This window comes from Pyxicephalus adspersus, chromosome 3 (assembly GCF_032062135.1).
Source record: "Pyxicephalus adspersus chromosome 3, UCB_Pads_2.0, whole genome shotgun sequence".
Classification (NCBI taxonomy): Eukaryota; Metazoa; Chordata; class Amphibia; order Anura; family Pyxicephalidae; genus Pyxicephalus; species Pyxicephalus adspersus.
In genome coordinates, this window is record NC_092860.1 from 87,352,722 (window position 1) to 87,368,895 (window position 16,174).

At 38.8% G+C, this 16,174-nt stretch overlaps 1 protein-coding gene across 10 annotated transcripts in view; it reads left to right on the forward strand.

Annotated features, from left to right (window-relative positions):
- The first annotated feature begins 227 nt into the window (after positions 1-227).
- PDLIM5 (PDZ and LIM domain 5) overlaps positions 228-16,174 on the forward strand; it is a 97,241-nt gene continuing 81,294 nt past the window's right edge. For 9 of the 10 annotated variants that reach the window (XM_072405574.1, XM_072405576.1, XM_072405578.1 and 6 more), the window contains exons 1-2: positions 228-373; positions 13,131-13,278. In XM_072405574.1, the coding sequence (XP_072261675.1) occupies positions 13,183-13,278 (96 nt within the window). In that variant the 5' untranslated portion in view covers positions 228-373; positions 13,131-13,182. Of the gene's footprint in view, positions 405-13,130; positions 13,279-16,174 lie in introns of all 10 variants that reach the window. The other variant, XM_072405575.1, reaches the window with a different exon arrangement.

The window sequence follows — 16,174 nt, forward strand, 5'->3', positions numbered from 1 at the left end:
ATATATATATTTATGGGGGGGGGGGCTGTGTGTCCCCTATCACTGTTAATACACGGTGACAGTGGGCTGTACAGGCAGACATTAGAGTCAGTCCCTGTGCAGGGGGCAGCAGGCATGCACAGACATTGTACCTAGAGAGAGGCGTCGCCTGCCCCAGGTTCCTTGCACCCTCCCTGTCAGCACTATGCCGCCCTCTTTTCCCTGGGAGGGGTTAGTGGACAGTCCCTGCGTGAGGTAGACAGAGGAAGAGAACACCCAAGAGAGCAGCTCTCATATAAAATACACAGGCGGAAGTTGTATTGGAGAGAGAAGGCTGGTGTTGTGTGGAGAGCTTTGTGAAGTTGCAGTGCCCGGCACACAGGTCCTGTTACAGGTGGGTGCTGTACCCTGGTACCAGGTGTCAGGTGGGTGCTGTACCAGGTGTCAGGGGAAGGGTGGCCGCTCATACATTTCACACACAACTTCTACTAAGTACAGCTCGGGCTGGGAGTGCCGCCTGTGCTAGCACCGTGCAGGCATTAGGGGCACTTTGTTACACTGGGGGCTGATGATTGATTAGTCCAGGGGGGTTATGGGTAAAGGACAAAGATCTGCACCCAGCCTGCACAGACATCACAGGGAATTGCACCGAAACTTCCCCTCCCTTTGCCTTATCACTGAGTCATCCATGGAGATAATAGCTTGCTAATAATATCTGAGACTAATACATACTACTGCATGTACTTCTCATACTTATCCCATGATTGCTTATAAAGAATGTGCATCTAATTTACAGCTTTGTGATGTCAGCCAATCACTTTCATAGGTTGAAGATAAAACTGATCGGATTGGATAAAACATTTTGTAACCAGTGTGTAGTGACAGCAGTTCATTGTGTTTCCTTTATTTAATAAACTCTTAGGATGATGATTGGATTACAGCGGACAAATGTTGATCGTTTTGATGCATGATCGCATGATGGTACATTGGTATATGTAGGAGTTATATTAGAGTTTAAGGAATATAACTCTTAGTACGCTGAAACAAATAAATAGTTCACGTCTTAATGGATTTATAACTGTTTGATTATTTGCAGAGGCTAAACAAAATTAAGCCTCAGACAAATCTGTTTTTTCCTAACCCCTTAATGATCTATCCTTGTATGTCAGTGTTGATGTAAGATTTCATTCTTCAAATCACAACATTTCATTTTGGATTGGGAGATCTTGAGTCCCTGACAAGTGAATATTACTGTATGTGTCTCCTTTATTTTTATGGGCAGTTTCCCTCAGAACAGGAAGTGATGGGAAATCACTCCTTTAGGGACAGATGTTAGGACCCTTGTACACCTGTGATGTGAAACCTTGCAATTTGCTGTTCCGGATTGTTCAGCATGGTGCCGCTCTGCGCCCAGGTGTGGCAAACCGCAGCCCAGGTAATCAGATGCACAGGGCTAAAATAGGAAACACGTGGCCAGAAAGGACTTCCCCTCTTGTCATAGATTTATGTGTTCTAGCTGGCTGGGACCCCTCCCTAATTCGCCTAATATATAAGTGAAAAATGTACCTCCAAATGTTAACATTACAATTGTGCTTTCCCCTTTTTTTGGTGTTTGCAGCACCCCAGCAAGGATGATGTCCCCACCCTTTTGTGTACAGGCTTATAAAATGCCGGGCAGGGAAATCTTGTCAGATGTTCTTGCAATGGACTGGACAGGAGATTTGCCTGCCCTGAAAAGATCATTGCTCAGTTAGTTCTTGAAGAGCAGTCAGTAGTTGGAATTTGCCAAGGCAGAAGAAATGGCATCATTGTCAGGATGAAGCATTTCTTAAGGACCCTTTCCCATCTGCAGTGTTGCTGTATAAAGATTTCACGGCATGCCCGGCATGCAAGTGGGTACCTGCGATGTGGCTTACCTACCATGCCAAGGTGGTTACCTTTCTGCCTTTGAAACGCATTTGTGTGCAATTTGTTTTTCTCTTTAGCACACTGCTGCTGTGCACCCAGGTACAGCGAGCCACACCACAGGTAACCACCTTGACATACAGTAACACAAATCTTTATACAGAAACTGAATGGCCAAAAGTAACTTGTGATTTTGAGAACAGTGCCATGATCTGCTGCAGCTGCATGCAAAAAAGATTCCCAACTGCTCCCATTCACTTGACTGGAAGAAGTTGAAACCATAGTTGCATCAATGGTAGATCTGAAATACCACCAAGTCTCCTCTCTTCCATTGATGACACCACAACATTGTCATTTTTCTAGAAGTTGACAAGTTGAGACCTGTATGTGGACAGAGCCAAGAACAGCACAGTCTGCTGGATCTCTGAACCAGCATCTCAATCTGGGACAAAGACTGTAGCATCCTTCGTACTATAATTAGATACATGGATATGTCACCCTTACACATTTCTTACTGTACATACAAACTATTTCTGATGTTAGGTCTTTAAGGCAGCATACTATAAACCCTACCATATACAGAGTTGACCATAAGTACAAAAAGTCCAGATTTGGATGGCTCTGCTCACCGCTCTAATAAAAAGAATAAGTATATTTATTGTAAAAATGCACGTCTCCTTCTTTTAGAAGGCTATTACTGTACTCCAGTGTAAATATGACTTTTTAATCTAATGTCTTGCTGCAGATGAATCCACACATTGTTATTGACTGGCTGGCTCTCACTCATTTAGCCCGTCGCAAACAGCCAGAGATTTTTCAATGACTTCCTCTGACTGGCAACATTATTTTTCTTTAATTGTGCTTGCAGTGCTGAGCTGGAACTTTGGCTTCAGAAAGGAAGTTCCACACATAATGTTACAGGCAGCTTTGTGATATCTAGCAGAAGGGGAAATGTGCGTGCTTTTTAATTGGCAGCAAAATCAGTGGGCGATGGAAAGGAGTCAAAAGGGCAACAGACATGACAGATGAAAATTTCTTCCTTTTTACCTCTGTAAACATTTGGAATGTGGTAGCCTAAAGAGACAATTCATAACAGGTGTGGTGTTTTAGGATTTTCTTTAAAAAGTTTTACAATTTTTATTCTAACTTTATGTATGGTGTTTATGGCATGGCAAAGAAAAGGACCGGAGTCTGTGTTAGAATGCAGTGAAAGGCTACGTTCCAAAGTGTCTGCCTTTTTGTGTGCACTTTTTTTTTCCTCTCTAGTAGCACTTTCTCCTATTTTATAGCTTAACAGCCCATATAATATATGTTGAATGCAGACAGACAGTGAAGGGCAGATAATGGGTGTGTTTGGTTTCATAATACTTTGGCAAAAAATGACTGGGATTAAACTTTATTAACCCCATAGTCACAAAGGTATGTGATAGTTCTATTTTGGATTCTTTTTATGTTACGTTTAGGCGTTGTGCTGAGCATTAGAATATTTGCAGTTACAGTTTGTTCTGATAGAAATGAATGTTAAAGGAGTTGCTTATTGGTTTTAGTTTACTGCTTTTCCTGATCAAGGATCAGGCATCCAAAATTGTATTCTGGGGACATAACCACATAACACATATTTATCAAAAGGTTTTTTTTTAGGGGGAGATAGCTGATTTGAGCTTCCTTGTCTCCACCCCCACCTATTGTGGTCATTTTTATGGATTCCAGTTTTTACTTTCGTGGTATTTTTATATTACGTTATGGCGACTTGCACTTTAGCAGTTGAAGCATACAAAGGTTGAGGGTAGCACCCTAAACTCATAAATGGGTAGAAACTGTCAGAAATTCTAACAAGAAGCTTGTACTGTTAAAATGTTCTATTTCTGAAAGAAGTTGGGGTCTGTTTTGGCCCATAAAAGATAAAATACAATAAAAAATATTTTGTTTTTTAAATTTAAGGGACAGAACAGTTGTGATTTTTATTCTAATGTTCATGTTCCTCACCTAGTTTCCATGTCCCCTACATTCATGTATTCTTTTTCTGCCTGACATTCTATGATCCCACACTATAATATGATGGGCTCATCCTCTTATTTACCCCTTTTTTGTTGTTTTTAGGATATCTTCTTGGCCAAGAAAAGATTGGTTTATGACAGACACTTGGCATTTTACAACTTTCCTATGATCCAAACTATTACAGCATGCTGGAAAGACATATATCAATAATTGATAATACATGTTGAATTAGACAACGTCTCCCAAAAATGAGGACATGTCACAGGGTCCACTCTTCCACTAGTGGTGCAAGACCACACAGCAACATCATACAGGAGAGCCTTCAACTAGTCTTTGGGGAATTGCTCCTTTCTGCCCCTGAATGCTACAAAATTTCTATTGTGAGCATCAGGACGATGATGTTGCTGGCCTCGCTAACAAGGGTCTGGAAAAGGATTTCTTATTAAAGCAGATGAAAAAATTTTGAGAGTCAGGATTGCCTATGTGGCTTGGCCTTCGGTTGTTCAAACTTTTCTAAGTAACAACAACTTTATGCCTTCACATTTGTTTGTAAGGCTTATTCAAAGGCCAGATTTAACCTATGATTCAACCTATTTAGGAATTCTAAAATGGATCTCCTCACTGTTTTTTGTATTTTTATACAAATGCAGTGGGGAATACTTAGAACAGGTTTTCTTGGGCTGCCTATATCTGTGCTGAATAGTTCCTGTATTGGTGACTTCTATAACAGGCAATTGAAATTGGCAATACAATCTGGCAACGTTTCTAATACTTTTTTGCATTTTATGCAAAACATACAAATAAAATATATAGTCTGGAATTCCACTGTGACATTTGTGGCTGTGGAACACTGTCATGGACTTAAAGGTTGGGTATGGGATTTTGGATTTCATGCCCATACTTTAAAAGATGGAGGAAAATAAATATGAAATCCAAGTGAATATTGTTTGGATATAAAAGCATGTCTGGTTTAATCATCCTCATGGCTCAAATATAGTACCAAGTTTCAGAGACTGCATTCTGTGTTTTCCTTATTCTTTTATGTCAGTCTTGGCCTACTGTATTATTGGATTTGTGTTTTTGTTTCTATCAGTTTAAAAGAACTGCTGGCAGTATTTTATTAAATATGATTAGCCAACACGCTCACAGTAGCTTTCATAGTACATGAGAAACCACAAGAATCCCTTAGTGCCTAGCGTTACGTCTTCACATTACAAACTAGAGCTGAAGGGAACAGAATAGAGTTACAGTAAGAATATACTGTTCTGTGAGCTGCATATTTGGGTTTGCTTGTGGAAAATACGTTTTAGGAGATATGTGCAAACTCTTAATCTTTGTAGAAAGCACGATTACATTTGTATTCATCCCGAATGTCAGTCAAAGCTGAATGGGTGCCTTTATGTGCAAGAAAAGTAGTTTTAAGGTGGATTTAAATGTAATTCCTTAGCAGTTGCAGAAGAAAAGGTAAGCGTACATGAGTTTATTGTGTGGAAACAGGGTGTGGATATTGGTTATGCTAAAGTGTAGGGATCTCCGCTAAAGCAAATATGTGAAAAGTGGTTTTCTTGTTTGCCAATTATATGTATATTTTGCTCAAATTCTAAGAATTACAGTTTTATATTTGGGTCACAGAGCACTTCCAGGTTTCAGAATCTGTTTGCTTTTTACATTCATGCTACCCTTGCACAACACACACAGGTATCTGTGCCTTTACCTGGAACTGTACCTGCGTATTTAGTTCTGGAAAAAGAAACCCTGTGTCTGGGCATTGTCAATGGGGATGAATTTGTGTGATCCATCCAAAAGTTGCTAGGGGATTTTAAAATTAAAATAATTTTCAATTGTCCCTTTTAGTTAAAAAGGTTGAGAAAGGCTGCTCTGAAGATATGCACAGTAAAAACACCCTAAATCTTAGTGTGTGGCACAAGAAATAATCACCTACATACTCCATTTGGTTCCCTTGACTGTACCATTTTCCCTGTGTGAGCATTGCAAGCTAGACTTGCAGATACAAAACTGCTCTTCCACCTAGGCAGCGATGTGGATATCCAAAGAGGTATCTCTTCAGTTGTAAATACAGGAAGAGAAAAGACCTGTTGCTGGGTTGTCACATAAGCGGCACGGTGGCTCAGGGGTTAGCACTCCAGCCTTTGCAGCACTAGGTCCCAGGTTCGATCCCCAGCCAGGACATTATCTGCATGGAGTTTGCAGGTTCTCCCCGTGTCTGCGTGGGTTTCCTCCGGGTACTCCGGTTTCCTCCCACATCCCAAAAACATGCAGTTAGGTTCATTGGCTTCTCCCTAACAATTGACCTTAGACTACATTAATCACATATGACTATGGTAGGGACATTAGATTGTGAGCTCCTTTGAGGGACAGTTAGTGACATGACTCTGGACTTTGTACAGCGCTGCGTAATATGATGGCGCTATAGAAATACTGTGTAATAATAATAATAAGCAGGGCTATAATCAAAAAAAACTAATCATTTTGGTTTGGTTTTTATTTTTTCCCCAGCCACATTATAAACAGGAGGAGGATGACAGGGAGATTTTTCGTTTTTCTGTAGATGAGCTTCAAAAAACACCCTCCATAGCTGTGTAGGTACTGTGGGGAAATTCATATTGATAATTGACAACAAAACCACTAAAATCCAGCTCCTGTCCCAAGTTTAGAGGGCAAAAACTTTAAATGTAAACAAATTGCAGGTATTTCTAAGTTGTAAGAAGCTGACTGAAACCTGGCTTCAGTCATTTTTAAGTATGAACTACTTTACATTGCATGCACCTAGATGAGCCACTATGAACCTGGTTTAAAGCCCATTTACCGCATTGTAAAACATTTATTTATAGTCTGTGGGTGAAAGTGAACTTTAAAATATTGCAGATTTTTTTTCTTTTTACTTATGTTCATTTTAACTAGAGCAGGCTAGGTCCTCTTTTAATCCAAGTTGAGTTTTTATCCCTAGCCCCCACTGTGTGTCCTACTGAAGTTGACTGTTTTGGAGATTCAGGAACTGATAATGCTACACAAAGGGGCAAACGTGTCACACGAGTTAGTGGTCCCCAGCCCCACCTGCAGTAGTTACCCCATGTTTATAATAGGTTTGGCTGTGTTGGAAATCCCCTACCCAAAAACCCAGCCACATAATTGATAAAAAAAAGTACATCCAGGAGTTCTGGTAAAGAAGCCATAGACATTGTGTAGCAGCCAGACTGTACAAACCTAACCATTAAAGGCATCTCCATAAACATACATGCTTCAGGTAGTGTTTTCTTGTGCTTATAGAGCACAATAAATCGGAAGACAACCAGGATTATTTTAGTGGTAAAACAATAATAATCTGATCAGCTGATCAGTTGTTAGCTCTTGGCTATAGTTTGTCATGGGAAGTTTAGGAAAATTTGATCAGGTGCTGATGCATACAATAATTTCCCAACCTGACAACAATCAGGTGAATCTGGAGGCAACTTATGTTGATGGATGTACTAATACTAAATAAAGTAACATTTAGTCTTCACAATATCTTTTTTTATTCCAAGGTAAAGCTTCTGAAACCATTACAAGCGCACTAAACATGGACTGTTCATTTAGCATGGTAATGTCTTTGATACAGCTACAGCATCAAACCTTATTCAAGTGCCACTTTTTATCTACGCTTCTCTCATTACCCGTCTAAATTTATCCATCCCCTAAAATATTTTGTCTTTATTTAGGTGTGCACTTAACATTTGTATTAATGGCACTTGAGAAGATTATTTTGGAGTACCCTAATTTTGTTGGCAGGACATCCTATTTTCCTGGACCAGACCCCTTGCAGTCACGGTGCCATGTGTATATTTTTTTTCATTGCCTAGCTTCAAGCATACAGAAGCAATGAAGGCATAACATATCCACTGAAGGAAGTTTCAGACAAAAGAACATTTTTAAAAGGAATTTGGAAAGGACTGTAGATGCTTGAATAATGGCATGTGTTTGGAAGACAGTGGGGAAAATAGTAAAATTGCAGTAATTTAATGTCTTGTAAACTAGTTTTTGGATGGGATATAAGGAGCATTCCGGCTACTGTTGTCAGCTGACATAACACAGTGGTTTCATACAGACATTGCTGCGATAGGCTGTGGTCTATTGGATGAGGATTCTAGTAAATAAAATGTGGTAAAGGTAGGAAACATGCTGTGAGAATAAAATACTATAAACAGTTTTGTTAATGTGTGAAATTCTGGGAATGCATGTTAATGGGAGGGAGTTTATTTATTTTAATTAGTCAGAAGTGATTTTCTCTGTCTGCAGAGCAGAACTTCCTGGATCGCAGACAATGCTGGCGTTGGCTTTGGATGCAGGGCTTCCTGCATCCAGAATATACGTTCTGTGCTAATTACCGTTAGGCTCCTTGAACATAAAAAAGATGCTTTGTTAATGCATCTTTCTCCCTGGTGCCAGCACCATAGATCACATAAGTTTTTGTCTAAATACAGTGTAGATTTATCCTAATGGTTTGACTACTTGGGGGAAGTCCTAAACAAATATACGCACAGAGAAGTGTTGTGACCCCATATGTGGACATGTTTGTTTCTCATGGATGTCTTGCTAAACATTGAAAAGGGTGTAATAATGGCAGCCTCAGAACCTGCACTTTTCAGTACAAATAACCAATGACAATTCTCTTATTTTCCAGATTGCTTAAAATCTGAAATTTTACTTTATAAGTTGTACAGTTTGTGCTCTTGTTACTGATTCACTGCACACATTAGTAGTATTGCAGTGTTAATTAAAAGAAAAACTACAGTGAGTGAATTGGAGCCTTGCTCCTTGCTTGACTTGACCACCAATTTAGTGGTCCGTGACGTCCAAAAGGTTGGGGACCACTGACCTAGACAAATATTTTTTAAGCTTACTGTACTTGTCCCCCCACTATTGATTGGATTTTAGTTTCTTCAATCCCCAATGGTCAGCATCATGGGCACATTACAAAAGAGACCCAGTAAAAATAAATAAAAAAATGTCTTATATAAGGACTTCAGTAGCCTGCTGATGAAGGCAAAATTATTAATATTATTAATAATATTAATAAACAGGATTTATATAGCGCCAACATATTATGCAGTGCTATACATTAAATAGGGGCTGCAAATGACAGACCGATACAGACAGTGACACGGGGAGGAGGAGAGACCCCTGCCCGAAGAGCTTACAAAAATGCAAGCAAATTGAAATTCAAGATGTCAGCAGCAAAAAAAGGTGCTTATGGGAATTGCACAAGGGTTTCTGCCATGTGCACCTCAAAAGGCCAGGCCTTTAAAGGTTAACTAAGCCTTGAGATTAATTAATCTTTTCATGTTTATTTGGCAGTGGGTGGCTATATGCAGACCTAATGTTGCATGCAACATTTGGACTGTGCATTACCATTTACTTCAGTGGTTTTCCCTGATACTTCCTCCCAAATTCCACACTAAAACGGGTGCTGAATTAAGCACTCTAGTGGTATAATCTTTGGGGGAGCCTACTAACACTGCAATTGTACTGTATGGTGTTCACCTCACACCGTTGGACGTTAATATTACATTTTATTGCTTTTTATTTTAATAATAATGTACATTTTATTGATTGCCTGTTAATTTAGGGTTTAAAGGAAGGAATCAGTAAAAAAAATATCACAAATGTAGCTTTAACTGTACATAACATAAAGCCCCCGAAATCTTTGTAATCTTTGTAGAAGCAGAAATAGACATTATCATGTTACCACATAGGCATTTATGTAGGGCAGAAAATAAATAGATATCACATAACCTATAACTTATTTTTTGGGTGCGCTGATCTGGAAAACTGTAGAGCCAAAGAATGAAAATAGAAACAGGTTGTCGGCAGCCTAATACAGAATGGCGTTTTACTGGAAGAGTTCAGTTCCCAGCTCTCGGCACGGCACCTGCTGTAATAATCCTCTCTGCAGGTGGAGTCCGGGGTCGGTTTCCTGCAGCTTGGGACAACATCTGCAATCTCACAGCAGGACACCAACTGTCTAATGGCCAGCTGGCAATATATTCTTATTAGTAACCCTTCCAACCCTAGTATGTGCAAATAAAATATACCAACTTTTATATTAACGGAGAAGTTCAGTTATTGGCCCTGATGAAGGTTGCAGTTTACTTTTGGAAATTGGAGCCTTGTCATCTTCCTGTAAAACCCATACCTGCTGTTTGATCATTGCAAGTGGAGAAATTGAGTTTTCAGAATGCCAAATACTGCTGTAGACAGCCATAGTGTGGAAGGAATTACCAGAATTTTCTCCTGACTCTGCGATGCCCCTAAATGCTGATGCAGAGGTAGGGACAACAGTAAGTGTCTAACGCATGCAGATTTTGTGGGTTAGGAATATACATGTCAGTGCTCAACCCAGAATTTTTTTTAAGCCGGGTGGGAAGAAATTGTAGGTGGGTGGCAGCCCCTGTATTGTGACCAAACTTTTTAATAACCACCCAAAAACAACCTGGTGGGTGCTGAAAAGTGCCAGGTGGTGCACCCAGCTAAAAGAGCCCGGGGAGAACCCTGCATGTGTAATTCAGTGTCTTAGCATTAAAGATCGTTCAACAGTCAGATCATTTCCTGTCATCCCACACACTGCCATCTGCAATCTTGTTAGCTGTACATTTCTCATACTTGAACAAGCCATAAGAGTATTTTTGTTTGTTTTATAAGCATATGTTTTGTTTAGGAGTCTGTGTTTATTTTTGTATTTATTTATTTATTTTTTTTACTTTTGAGGTATGCTAAAATATTTATAGCGGCATTTCCAGCTATCCAGCAGGAATTTTTGCAAAATAAAAAATACAGAGGAACCAACACCACACTGTTTTTTTTCTGTTCTTGCATATCCTTTATCAAATAATATCACCATAAAAACCAAAAGTTTTTTTTCCCTGGAATCCTATTGTATTAGAAAGCTGTGAAGCAGAGATTACATTTATTGGTATTGGTGGTGAATCGGTTATAGATCATATCTATTGCTTTATGGCAAAGCAGCAATATAGCACCTTGACCTTCCCACTGTGAGAGATTTTTAGCATAGTGTAGATATAGTTCTTTGTATAAACCAACTAAGAAGCCTGAAAATATATGTACATGTTTGTAGACTGTGTAGCCTACAGTCTGCCTGATTAGATATCATTGGAATGGACCAATAAAGTAAACCTGTACTTTGTCCTTTAAAGGAATCTTTAATAATTTTCTATGGCCTACCACTTCACCAAAACAATTTGCTGTTTAGATGGTAAAACAGTAAACCAAGACGTAGTTACATAATTTGTCAGGTTGAAAAAAAACAGGTTTAAAGAGTTCAAACCACAAAGAAAATTTTAAAAATGCATAGTGGAAAACATGCTTATACTATGTATGCACAGTTGATAGCAGGCAGAAAAACCTATTACAGAGCATGGTTTTATTTATTCCAACAAGGGAAAAATTATTACCTGATTCCCTTAAGCTTATGAGATATTCAACAGTTTCTGTTGTCTTTCCTTATAAAATGACCCTGATACATTCTATGCATCTCGGACATGCATCCAGCTTTTTGGTGAACTGGTGCCCAAAACTAGACTGCATATTCCAGATGCGTTCTGACTAATGCTTTGTACAAGGACATGATTATGTTTTGGCCTCTGGAGTCTGCATCTCTTTAAAGTATTTTACTTTATTTAGGAATTGCAGCTTGCCATTACATTCTACTATTAACTTTATGATCTACTAAAACATCCAGATCCTTCTCCATTTTTGACTCCACCCAAACGTATTCTCCCTAGACACAGTATGAAGCATGCATGTTGTTGGGCTCCTAATGCATAACTTTACATTTCTCAATAATAAATACCATTACCCACTTGGGAGTCCAAAAATGGTGCAAACAAGTCAGCTTGTAGAAAATAGACATCTTGTAAGGTATTCCATTAGTTTGGTGTCATCTGCAAACACAGAAACGTTTCCTTTTAATCCCAAACTAACTAAATATTTAAGTAAGCGTGTTTATATTAAATCCCAAGGTACACTACTAAAAGCCGTAGATCATTTATAGTATGAACCAATTACTCAGCACTCTCTTAAGCCAGTTCTCTCCACATTTACTGGCTGAATTTTCTATAGACCTGAATTTAGAGATTTCCCATCTGCAGGGTACTGTAAAAATGCTTTTGCAAAGTCCAAGTATACTATATCAACCGATACTCTACTGTCTGTGTTTACTTCCTCATACCAAAAGAGAGAGGATTTGTTTGACTTTGGTCTTTAGACAACTTTCTTATAACTGCATTGTCAGCATGTGTCCTCAGTCTTCTGGGAATTCATAGTCCCTTTTTGAGCCTGGGATATCTGAAGCTGACATCTTCAGCTCTCCAGAGAATGATGGCATTTATAATCTGCTGCAATAGTTGCTACAGTTTGATTAGGTTATTTGGAGTAGTCTTTATTTTTATCTAATACAGCTGATGTGGTTACCTGCTTCAGTAGACTATAATTTACGGATGCTTTAAAGTGGAACTAAACTCTACTCTAAACTTCAAATTAAAAATTGGGACCAAGTAGGACGATACCAAAAAAAAAAATAAAACTTGATTACTACTTATTAAAAACATTCACCTGGCCCCATTCATCATGGGTAACATCATCTTCTTTTGTCTCCTCTTCCTGGTTTTCATCTTTGGCCATGATTGGCTTGGGCAAGATAACGTAATGCCTGTAAATGCACATGAGAGTTCAATTAGTTCCAGCAGCTACAGAGGAAGCCTGGATGCTTTGGGTATCCCGACATCTTAGGCATCGGCAAGTCAGCATTTTTTTGACAGAATAAGACAGCGATCATACTTATTGCAGAAGGAACATGACCTATCCCTTTCTGCAATAATGCCCTTCCTGATACTAAATTTTCAAATTTTGTGCAGTACAACTTATACACCAACCTACTCCTAGCCTGTGATTGGACAGGAAAAGCTGCACCTGGGGAGGTAATGACTCTGCCCCCTCTTCCTCTAAGCCTGATCACACTGTGCAAATCAATATAGTTTTGCTCAGATTTTATAACCTTTGCTCGTGTATGTACGGCTACATTCAGGCATTTATGCTGTTACTAGATACTGTACTTTTTTTATGCTAGTTGATTATAATGCAATTCATCTGTTATTAGTCTCTGTCTATATTATTATGCAAAATGTATTTTTATTGTATTTGTTTTTTCCTGACCCTTACTCTATTTTATCTTGTAGGTTGCATACTATTCTGAAAATTTTGCTTATCCTTCTATAAACCTCAACTAAAATGAGCAACTACAGTGTATCTCTGGTTGGCCCAGCTCCCTGGGGCTTCAGACTTCAAGGTGGCAAAGACTTCAACATGCCTCTCACTATCTCCAGGGTAAGCATAACTGATACCCCTAGTGCATGCCTTGATGCCATGTACGTCATACATCACATTGTTTGCTTCAGAGCCGTACTGTTATTTATAGCACTGGTTGCATGTGGCGATTAAATGTAAAACTATGATTTACTATCACAGACACAAGCCAATAGAGGAACTATAAAAAGCATATATTTAAGGAATTTGTACATTTCTATACAGCAATCCTTACACCTTATAGAGCTAGTCAGGAGTTGAGAACAGATGACAAACGACTGCAATGGAAGTAAAGGGAGGAGAGCGCAGCGGGGTGCCGCTCACTTGTTCTCCCCCCCCACAGGACAGAACAGCGCTGTATGTACCGTGCTCGTTCATTCATCTTTCAGTTCTTTGTCTTTGGAAATGATTGTGAAAGATCCTTTCCAACAAAAAAAAATCCAGCATGTGTATGTAGCTTAAGTGACTTCTCTCAGGGTCATCACATCATACAGTGTTCAGTGGCTACCACAGCACAGACCCATTTAACACTGACATTACTGTATACTTTGCTTTAGAAACGTAAAACTTAATCTGAGATAAAGATCTTTTTCCTACAGTTTCATTGCATTCTTAATTTAGGAAGACATATGTTATTTATTTATGAATATTCAGTCAGTCCATGCTCATAAATAGGTCTTTGTATTAGGGCTGTGGAGTCAGAAACAATTAATTACTGTGTACCACGTTTTTGCCAACTCTGCACCAACTGTTTAGCCTTGGTTTATAGTACATGTACAGGTAATTTTCTATTATAAATGTAATCCTATAAAATGTATTTCTTAATGATATTTATATTGTTTAGGTTGGTTGTGCTTTTGTAGAGAGTACTTTATTACCAACTTGTATAATCAGTTACCTGTTGCCAAGTAAATGGGATTATTCTGAAAGTTGGTTTTTGAGCAGGAATAAATTGCCTCTTCTGTCATTTAGTTTTCTTTTGCTATAAAAAACATGTGCCTCAGACTAGTAAATTATTCATGCATTTTTTTTAAATTTGTGCCTTGGTTCTCAAATGTTTTACATTAGCCTGTTATGTTCAGTGAGACAGCCTTTCCGTTACTGTTTTACTTGCTATAAAGAATTGTGAAGCTGTATGTAAACAGATTAGTTGAAGTTGTTGTCTGCTATACTGACCTTATGTTTCCTTGAGTCTTTACAGAATAATTGGTTAGAATGCCAGTCTTAAAGCACCCATGAAATAGGAACAAAATAAACATTGCAATACTAAAGCTGTGCAGCAGGCATTATTAGTTGTCTACTCGTACCTGCATAGCATTGTCTGGCGCCCTACTCCACTTCTTTAGCTTCAAAGGGACAGACATACCTCTAGGTAGACAGTACTATGAATTGTCAACTTGAGCAGCAACTGTATTATTGGTAGTGAGAGAGTATGTGAAAGGGCATATTCCAAAAATCTGTGTGTTTAGGTTTTCAGACGCTTTAGCAGTGAATCAAGGGGAGAGTTGGCACTGTGAAGGTAGGATGAGGCACCTTTTAGGTTCTTAGTAAGTGTGTATAATTGTTTTTCCTTTCTTGGAAAGTATTTCATGGTGTAATATCGCTTTAGTTTTTAATGTTTCTTAGCTTTGCCAGTGGTAAAACACTATAATGGGTTACTGCAACATATGACTTTCCAGCTTCTGGTTAAAAAAAGTTCCTTTTTGGTTCAGGTGGGCAGAATTTTTATATAGAGATGACCGCTTTATTCATTATTTTCCATAGAATATTATTTCTCCAAATCAGTGATTGTCCCCCACCAACCACAAAAAATGGTATAGCAAGCAAACTATGTACACACAGGTTTTAAAGGACCCATGTATGGCCAGCTTCAGAAAGATGACATATGTTTAGGCAGTCAACAATGAGGCAACTGTCAGCCCTTGGGGTCTACTGATCTTTGATCCCTAGCTTCTATAGTCTGCTTTAAAAAGGTTTTAAGCAGCTGTGTGGTCATGGTTAGACATCAGGCAGGGAGTATTGAAGGTTAGGCACCAGGCATGGGGGATTATATTTGAAAAAATTACAAATCAACCTCATCATCATTTATGTATAACAAGGTGATAAAAGTAAGCAAGTTTGCTAAAGTTTGTCCAACGGCAAATAATTTTAACGCTGGGTTATGAAAAGAAACCAGACAACAGTAGCAGCTTGCCTCACACCATTGCCAAGTACAAATCTCAGACAATGTAGGATAAGTCCCCGTTGTGAATCGTTCAGCTGTCTGTAAATTTGGTTTGAGCTACCACACAAACGCACATATCTTGTTAACATCAAAGGTGTATGCTATTGTTTAATGATGAGAGTTGCAGCAATTAAACTGAGCCATTTACTGACTGGTTGTGCTGTTACTTTTTTCTGATGATTTACTGTCATAGCATATCTGAAGGATGAGACAAAGTAACCTATAAAGAAACTGATACTTACTTAGAAAATTGTAGGTATGACATTCAAAGGCTTTAAAGTGGAACTAAACCCAGAAATGAAAAAAAACATGACCAGGCAGGTCCTTTTTGGCAGGTGGTGTCCCTTCTTCAATAAAATAACCTTAACTCTGATAACCGTTTTTTAAATTGCACTTACCTGTCCTCGCTCCAGTGTGGGTGCAACCATCTTCAACCAATCTTCTTCCTGGAATTGGTTCTTCGGTTGTTAAGATTGTCCGGGGCATGATGACATAACTCCCGTGCAGGTACATGAGTGCTCCTTCATTCCTAATAGTTGCAGAGGAAGTCGGGATGTGTCTGGTAATCTGGCTTCAAATAGAACTAAACTCAATACAAAAAAAAAACACTTACCTTAAATCGCACAGATCTGTCTATCCATTTCTTCGTTTGGGTCCTGTGTTGTTCTGGTATCTGTTTTTGACCTGGCGCAG